General features: G+C 44.0%; 1 protein-coding gene across 1 annotated transcript; it reads right to left on the bottom strand.

The window, feature by feature from the left end:
• Positions 1 to 850: 850 nt before the first annotated feature.
• Positions 851 to 7,291, bottom strand: SPINK2 (serine peptidase inhibitor Kazal type 2). The gene is made up of 4 exons (XM_081845734.1): positions 7,128 to 7,291; positions 5,254 to 5,294; positions 3,782 to 3,891; positions 851 to 1,046 (listed from the first exon to the last, which is right to left on the bottom strand). Exons 1-4 carry the CDS (start codon positions 7,186 to 7,188, stop codon positions 998 to 1,000), a joined length of 261 nt encoding a protein of 86 aa, XP_081701860.1. The 5' UTR covers positions 7,189 to 7,291; the 3' UTR covers positions 851 to 997.
• Between the last annotated feature and the right edge of the window lie 1,341 nt (positions 7,292 to 8,632).

Below are 8,632 nucleotides of genomic sequence, written 5' to 3' on the forward strand. Positions count from 1 at the left end.
AGCCATTTGGAATTTGAATGTATGTTTTATGTTTTCATTTGAACTGAAACAAGTGAAAACATCCAGAGACTATCAAATTGGGAACAGCTTTAAATATGAAAATGCAAAGTCCAGTGTGACTTTTGCATAAAGTTGTGTTTTTAGAAAAGATACAACTTAACCTTTTATGGTGGCCCAAAATAGGAAGAGAATAACAATTAACCCCACTAAGAGCCAGATTTGACATGGCTCCTCCCCACCCCCTAGGAGGTTAAAAAATAAAAATAAAAAGTCACAGACTTCCCATGTTGAACTGCACTTAAGCTGGCACAATGAAAGTCAAGTAAATTGATTTATGTTCAGTATGTGTTTACAGAGTTTGGGTACGCTTGGGAGTGGGTGGAAAAAATGCTTCAGACCAGAGAGTTACAGAACTACCACTACTTGCCCTTCAGACTGTCTTTCAAGACACAGCTAGTCCCTCCCAAGATTCCTTCTTGGCCTTCCTCGCTTCCTTTGGCAGCTGACGAAGCCATGCTAGCAGCACACATTCTTTCCCTCTCCCTGAAGCCCTGTGAGTTCATGCATTCTTTGCTCAAGAAGGAACAACCCCTTAACCAGCGAATGATGTTGGCAGTCCCAAGTGGGCTCTTCCCACTGTGGCCACCCACCTGCATGTTCTACAACAGCTTGAAGTAGCCATGTGATTCCTGGGTGTTCAGCTTGCAACTCACCCCATGTTTATATGTAGAAGCTAAAAACACCGGGACATGGAACACAATAAAGAGAAGATGTGGAATCTCCAAAGATTGTAATTTACGGCTGCATCGCAGCACACACACACACACACACACACACAAAGCCACACACGTTTGTTCAACAGAACACCTGTATTAAGCGAATTCAAAAGTTGGGTAGAGCAAACGAGTTTGTTTCTGTTGCAGCAGTTGGAAGGCACTTTTAAAATACGGTTTCAATTACTAAGCAGGCTACAGAGGTCTCTTTCTTGAAGCTTATCTCATGAGCACGATGTCTTATAGGCAATTTGTACACTTTTTTCATGTTCTCTGTAAGAGAATGCAAATAAAGGGAATGGCAAAGCATTAGTCATCTGCACTAAGCTACCTATAGAACCATAATTGACTTGTCGTGTGTTTGTGTACGGGGGGGCGGAGAACAGCACTTAGTGTATTTCTCCTGCTACATTTCATCTGCACTAGAGTGCATGATAGACATTTGGGCTGGAAAGGGACAATTTTGAGCATGTAATTTCTCCAATTTTGTAAATCAGTTATCAGCATGTAAAGTGCTTTGTACTTAGGAGATTTTACCCAATAATTGCTACAAAGTGTTTTATAACTAAGCAATTCGTTTACCAAAAAAAAAAAAAAATCAATTTGGTGTGCTAATCTGGTGTCTGGAAAGGCAGTGTATTTTTTTAAAAGTAAATTTAAAGTGCTATTAATATTTAAATAAAAAAATGTGTGAAAAAGCATTTTAGAGCAAATGAAAAAATATATATTTTTAACAACCACAATGACAAAATGGCACTAACAGAAAAAGTAGTTGTTTCGTTGTATACTGTGTTGGTATTATTTTAATGAAAAATAGTAAATACGTATATTGAATAAATAAATAATAATGAAGGTTTACAAAAGCAAATGCATAGCAATAAGCTCAGTGACCCAATGTGTCACTGCAGTCATCAAATGGCATGTCTTTTTTCAAAAAGGAAAGCAGCCTTAAAGAGATCTAAACCTCTTGGAGACAGTGCTTCTTTTCCATTTTTCCAAAACCAAGCCCAATTTTCTAAAGAGACCCAAGAACCGGGGGTGGGTTGGAGAGACACAAGAGAATAACTGTTTGATTACAACATTATGTAGATGCTTCATAAACAGGGATTGAATAAAACCCTAGCTATTCCAAGGAATGTACCCAGTGTGGAAACAGCCAGACTCCCATCTCAAGAGAAAAAAACATTTTTGCAAGGATCCTCATCCAGGTATTATTGTGGTAGTGTTATAGGCCTCATAAGGAAACAAGGGAATGTTGAGGGATAAAAACTCACTTACCCAACTAACCTCGAGGAAATGAAACAGTAGAAAGATGATGGAACATTTTAAGTGCAGCGAAGGTGGCAGAAAAGCACCTGTTTTCCTACAGAGCCCATTCTGCTAACGTGTAGCTGAGGTTAAGTTCTATAAGCCTCACACTCTGCTCTGACATTAGGACCAGAGACAAGGGTGAGGTAAAATGGGAATTGCAGCCTCTTGTTGCTCCCCTCTGCTACCCCCCCCCCGTACCACTTCATGGGTGGGCCTGCTCCGGCCAGAGACATACTTATGCTGCAACTAGAAGCCAAGGCATGGAGGTGAACACAATTAAGTTTCCTCTGGGATGACTCCACATCTGGATCCACTGGCTGACATATTTCGAATAGAAAATTAATGACTTGGGAGTTCAAAGACCTACTACTTCTTTCCCAACGAAGAGCTTTTATGCTAGCAAGACGAAACATTTTCCCCTCCGCAGTGACCACAGGTAGATACTTGCAAATTCCTTATCAAGCCCGCCTGTGTGTCTGTAATCAGGGAGTACCAGATTCACTGGACCATATTCTTTTGGACAGCCCTTTGCACAGCAGACTCCTCAAACAGATGCTGAGCAAGATATTGGATCTGCAACCCAAGGGTCTGAGAGAAAGCCAAATGAGGTTCTTCCTAGCGGATAGGGACAAGGGCGTTACTGCCCCAGTGGTTTCCTTTTTAATCTCCATCTTACCTGAAAGGGTTCTTAATGAATCATCCCTCTAGGGAATAGACAGGGTGAAGCAGAACAATCAAGTACCTTGTGATCCTCAACAGCCTCACTCCTGTCCCTTTTAAATTTATCCTAGTGTTTTGAAATGTTTTAACTCGTAATGCCAATGAAGGTATTTGTATTTTGTTGTATTGTTACCAAGTCACCATCCTGAGGTTCAAGGTGAGGAGTGTCACCTCCCTCCACTTTGTATCACTCGAAACCTGATCACTATCACTGTGTATCATGGGGCTGTGCAGCAAGGTGTTCAGGTGAAGTGGTACAGTGTTGGAAAGGAGTTTAACCTCGCTCACCATCTGGGTAGCTGAGAATTTGCAACTGATGTTCTGCAAGACGAACAGTCCTTCATGAACCTAAGAACTGCAGTGCTGTAAATCAGTGGAGATCCTCCAGGTCCAATCACCCATCCCTCTTTTCACTGCTGTAGGACTTAATTTTTTCTCATGTTCCATTCCTATACGATGGTGTTATATGTATGCAGCTCTTCTTATTCATTCTTCCAAGTATGCAGAAACCCCTCCCCTGCCTGTTAGTTGGCACAGGGCCACCAAGTTTGCTATTAAAATGACCTGGAAGCACCTTGTTTGTTTTTCAAGCTTTCCTTCCACCTGCAGTGTGGGGATTGACTTGATGGTTAAGATTCCCATGGACCTCCGAATCTCTTCTGTAGTGCATGTACACCATTTCTGAAACACTATAATTTGAATTGTGTATTTTGAACTGGGAATGTACACAGGGGAATGTACCAAGTGGTCTTGTCTCTTTCAGCGCCATGATTTTCTGAAGCTTCCCATCTACTTCTCAGAGAATGGTTAACTCTGGAGAGAGGATACTGACGTAAAGAGATGGTCCATTTAATCAAGTATGAAAGTTTTGAAGACTTCTTACCAATAGCTTCAAAAGTATGAATTAGCTAAAAGCCCGGGTTGACTATCTGTAAACCTAAGACTTCTGCAGCCAGAATCAGTTAGTTTCTAGTTACCTGTTTGCAGCACAAAGCATACACTCATTTGCGTAAGTTTCTCCATCAGTCCCACAAACAGGATTAAAGTTCCTTGGGCATCCAGGTAGAGAATATAAGTCGCATCTGGGCTGAGAATGAACAGATTTACAGTACTGATGTTTACTCAAATTGTATTTTTTGAAATATTTATTCAGAGTAGCATTTCTTCAAGTCTCAAAAATCCCAATTTTCATGAAGCAAGCCTACACACAGGATCAGTTTACACAGATAAAGTAGCATGATAAAAACGTGTGGCTGTGAGGAGTGATAGGTATGGTGAAAGTTGAGTTCACAACTCCGTCCACATATTGCATGAGTTCCATTAAATTCACATTTGACAACTTTGTAGGAATGCAATTATTGCAAACCTAACTCCACACCATGCATGCAGCTGGGGGCAGGGGCGGGCAAGGGGCTATCTGACAAGCTAGGTGGTACCCATAACTGCATGCTGAGCTTCGGTGTGGTTGAATCTCTTGCATCAGTTTTCTAATTTGCATCAGTTTTGTACGTGTTAATTCATATGTCTGTTCCCTTCTGTTTCTTCATTAATGTGTTTTTAAAAGCTATACAAAAATTCATATATATTGATATACAGGTAACTTACAATTTACATGCATTTAGCTTGCGCAATTTCAATTTTATGTGGTTCAAATCACGCAAATTAAATGTGCAGAAGGTGGAGAGCTTAAAAGCTCTTTTTGCACAGGGTTTTCCTGGTGCAGAAAACTTGCTTACTGGGCACTGGGAGGTTCTAGCAAAATCTTGTACGGCCCTGCAAGATCCCACAAGCCTTCCAGAGCTTTGGGGGGTGGGGTACAACCTGTTCAGCATGCTGGGTCCAGAAGGAAAGATTGCTCACACAGAGGCACTTCCAAGGAGGTGGTTTGACGTATATGTGCCATCCCCAGAACTTAACTCCTGCACAAGTTTTAAGTTATCTGTATTTAAGTACATTAAACATTATTTTTCTCTCAATGTGCATAGTTCAACTTCTAAATATATTTTATCCTAAAACACCTTTTAAGAAACCCACTTGGGGGTGTTTTTTGAGCAGGCGACTGTACTGAAAAATTAGCAAACGTGAAATGCAGAGGATAATTTACGTTGCTATCCATGTTTTAGCTGAGGGATGTGAATTAGTTCCACTTATGAATGCAGACTGAACAAAATCCACTGCACCATATATGTGTGTGTGTGTGTGTGTGTGTGTGTGTGAGAGAGAGAGAGAGAGAGAGAGAGAGAGAGAGAGAGAGAGAGATTAGAACAACCTTCCTCGGTCTGCTGCCCTCCAGATGTTCCGGACGATAACACCCATCAGTCGATGAGAGTTGTCCAAAAATCATCTGGAGGGCAGCAGGTTGGGGAAGATGACACAAGATGGGGATGGTGGGACACCGATGGGAGTCCTTCTTGTTACTCCCCACTTTCCCCGCTATCCCTAAACTTACCTCGGAGAGGCCTTCCCCAGAAGGAGGCATCAACAGGAGTCCTGAGGGAAAAGAGCAGCCACGGGTTATGAGAGCAGCGCGCCATTCCTACACCTGCCATGAACACACCTCTCTCCTCCTTCTCCCCTTCCCTAAACCCTGTTGCCAACTGATCCAGAAAACTGATCCAACCCCCCCCCCCCCACAAATTCTGCATCCACTACCCCACCATTTGCAAGAAGTAACACGAGCCATTTGCTCGCATGCATCGCAGCCAGTGCTGGATTTACGTATAAGCTAAACAAGCTATAGCTTAGGGCCCCACTCTCTTGGGGCCCCCAAAAAAATTCAAAGGAAAAAAACACCCGGATGTACATTTCCAAAATATTAGATAAAAAAACAAAAAAAACCAACCTACATACAGCAACGGTGTTTTGTGTTGTGTAGGCTCCTATGATGTAAGGCTAGTAAGCCTGCTAGCCTGCTCCCTAAAATATCACTGGTTTGCTCATTTCTATATACAGGGTGCCTACATTCTGCATGGACTGGTTGTAACAATTACTTTCATAAAATACATATTTTGTTATGTGCAAATGGCTTTAGATACATAAAGGTAAAGGGACCCTGATGATTAGGTTCAGTTGTGGCCGACTCTGGGGTTTCGGCACTCATCTTGCTTTACTGGCCAAGGGAGCCGGCGTACAGCTTCCGGGTCATGTGGCCAGCATGACTAAGCCGCTTCTGACGAACCACGGAAACGCTATTTACCTTCCTGCCAGAGCGGTACCTATTTATCTACTTGCACTTTGACGTGCTTTCAAACTGCAAGGTTGGCAGGAGCAGGGACTGAGCAACTGGAGCTCACCCCGTCACAGGGATTCGAACTGCCGACCTTCTGATCAGCAAGTCCTAGGCTCTGTAGTTTAACCCACAGTGCCACCCGCATCCCATTTTAGATACATATGATGTCCATAAATTACTATATAGCATATATTCAACACAAAAAACAGCAGCAATTTGTTGTTGACAGCTGGACATATAAATGGCCCAATAATAATAATAATAATAATAATAATTATACCCCGCCCATCTGGCTGAGTTTCCCCAGCCACCCTGTGCGGCTTCCAATCAAGTGTTAAAAACAATACAGCATTAAATATTAAAAACTTTCCTAAACACGGCTGCCTTCGGATGTCTTTTAAAGAGAAGATAGCTGCTTATTTCCTTCACATCTGAAGGGAGGGCGTTCCACAGGGCGGGCGCCACTACCGAGAAGGCCCTGTGCCTGGTTCCCTGTAACCTCACTTCTCGCAGTGAGGGAACCGCCAGAAGGCCCTCGGCGCTGGACCCCAGTGTCCGGGCTGAACGATGGGGGTGGAGATGCTCCTTCAGGTATACAGGACTGAGGCCGTTTATTGCTTTAAGGGTCAGCACCAACACTTTGAATTGTGCTCAGAAACGTACTGGGAGCCAATGCAGATCTCTCAGGACCGGTGTTAGGTGGTCCCGGCCGCCACTCCCAGTCACCAGTCACATTACCCCCAGCAGCTTAGGGCCTCATCAAACCTAAATCCGACCCTGCCCTGTTGCCAACTGATCTAGAAAACTAATCCACACACACACCCCAATTCTGGATCCAACTCCCCCCCCCCGCCCCATTCTCAAGAAGGGGCACGAGCCAAGGCGAGCGTTGCCATCATTCGCTCACGTGCGCCGAAGCCCGACCTTTCCCAGAAGGTGCAGAGGAGCAGGGGCTGCTTGAAGAAGGTGGCAACCCGACCCCCCTCCCCTGGTTACCGTGGCAACGCGGCCTCACTCTTCCTCCTCCCCCGGTACCTCAAGAGAGTGTGTGTGTGTGAGGTGAAGGAGGGAAGGGGGCAGAGGGCGAGGGGTACCTGCCACGAACCACCACAGCAGCAGCAGCGCCGGCGGCGGCGGGAAGCCCGACCGTCGCATCCCGGCGGCGGCGGCGGCGGCGGACGGAGCGGAGGGACCACGGAGCTCCTCCCCCTCAAGGGCTTTCGCGGCTCCGCCTATAGCGCCCGAGAGAGAGAGAGAGAGAGAGAGAGAGAGAGAGAGAGGAGGCCCCGCCCTCCGCCACGCCCCCTTCGCTTCGCGCCCCCTCGGCTCGCTCGAGCAACTGACTGCCCTGCCCACGTGACCTCCCCGAGCGCTGAGGCGGCCAGTTGGCAAAAGGGCCGTGAGGGGGGAGGGCGGGGGCAGCGGAGGGATCGCTGCTGGACTGAGGTGTTTTTCTCTCTCCCGCCTTTTTTTTTTTTAAAAAAAAAATGAAGAAAATATTTCAGTTAAACAAGATCAAGGAAAAAATAATAATGAAGTACTAAAACGGGCATTTTAAAAAAAAACAACCACAACACCCCTCCATTATAATTATATGCATATTTGACTAATACAAATATCAATGAAAATATTATTCTAAGACGTATACATTTATTTATAACCTTTTAAATATATAAATGCTTTTCAAATATGCCTCCACACAATCTATAAGTTACCCGTTACCTTTTTTAAAAAAATGAAAATATTTCAGTTAAACAAGATCAAGGGGGAAAAAGAAGTAAAACGTGCATTTTTTAAAAAAACCACAACACCCCCCCTATAATTATATACATATTTGACTAATACAAATATAAATGAAAATATTATTCTAACACGTATACATTTATTTATAACCTTTTAAATATATAAATGCTTTTTAAATATGCCTACACACAATCTATAAGCTACCCGTTCCTATGTTTCAATAGTTGTCACGACTTCTACTCGTTGAATAAAGGTGACTATATAGATTTATCTTCCCAGTGGATCAGTATCAGCAATATTTATCAAAAACTGCAGGATACGTTTGGATTGTGGCTTCGAACACTAGCAATTGGGAGCGCACCAGAACTGGAATAAACTCCCAAAAATTACTAATTTTATTTCCTATTGCAAAACAGCTCAAAGCGGTTTAATGCGTACACAGCCTTACATAACAGAATCCATGGCAGTAACACAGATGATGTTCAGAGACCCATGTTAGGGAAGTACATATTAGGGCTGGGTATGTTTTTTCTGGAAGAGACTGAGATAAACTAGCCGTCTTCAAATATCTCAAGGGCTGTCACATGGAAGATGGAGCTAGGTTGTCTTCTCCTGGTCTGGAGTGTAGGACTTGACTGGAACTACACTCATATCTCGGGTTAAAATAGCTTCAGGTTAAGCATTTTCGGGTTGCACTCTGCGGCGACCCGGACGTAACGGAGCGTGTTACTTCTGGGTTTCGCCACTCGCGCATGCGCAGACGCTCAAAAGGATGTCACGTGCATGCACAGAAGTGGTGAATTGTGACTCGCGCACGCGCAGACACGCAGATACGGGTTCCGTTCGCTTCAGGATG

The sequence above is a fragment of the Podarcis erhardii genome (assembly GCF_964252035.2).
Source record: "Podarcis erhardii genome assembly, chromosome: 17".
NCBI lineage: Eukaryota > Metazoa > Chordata > Lepidosauria > Squamata > Lacertidae > Podarcis > Podarcis erhardii.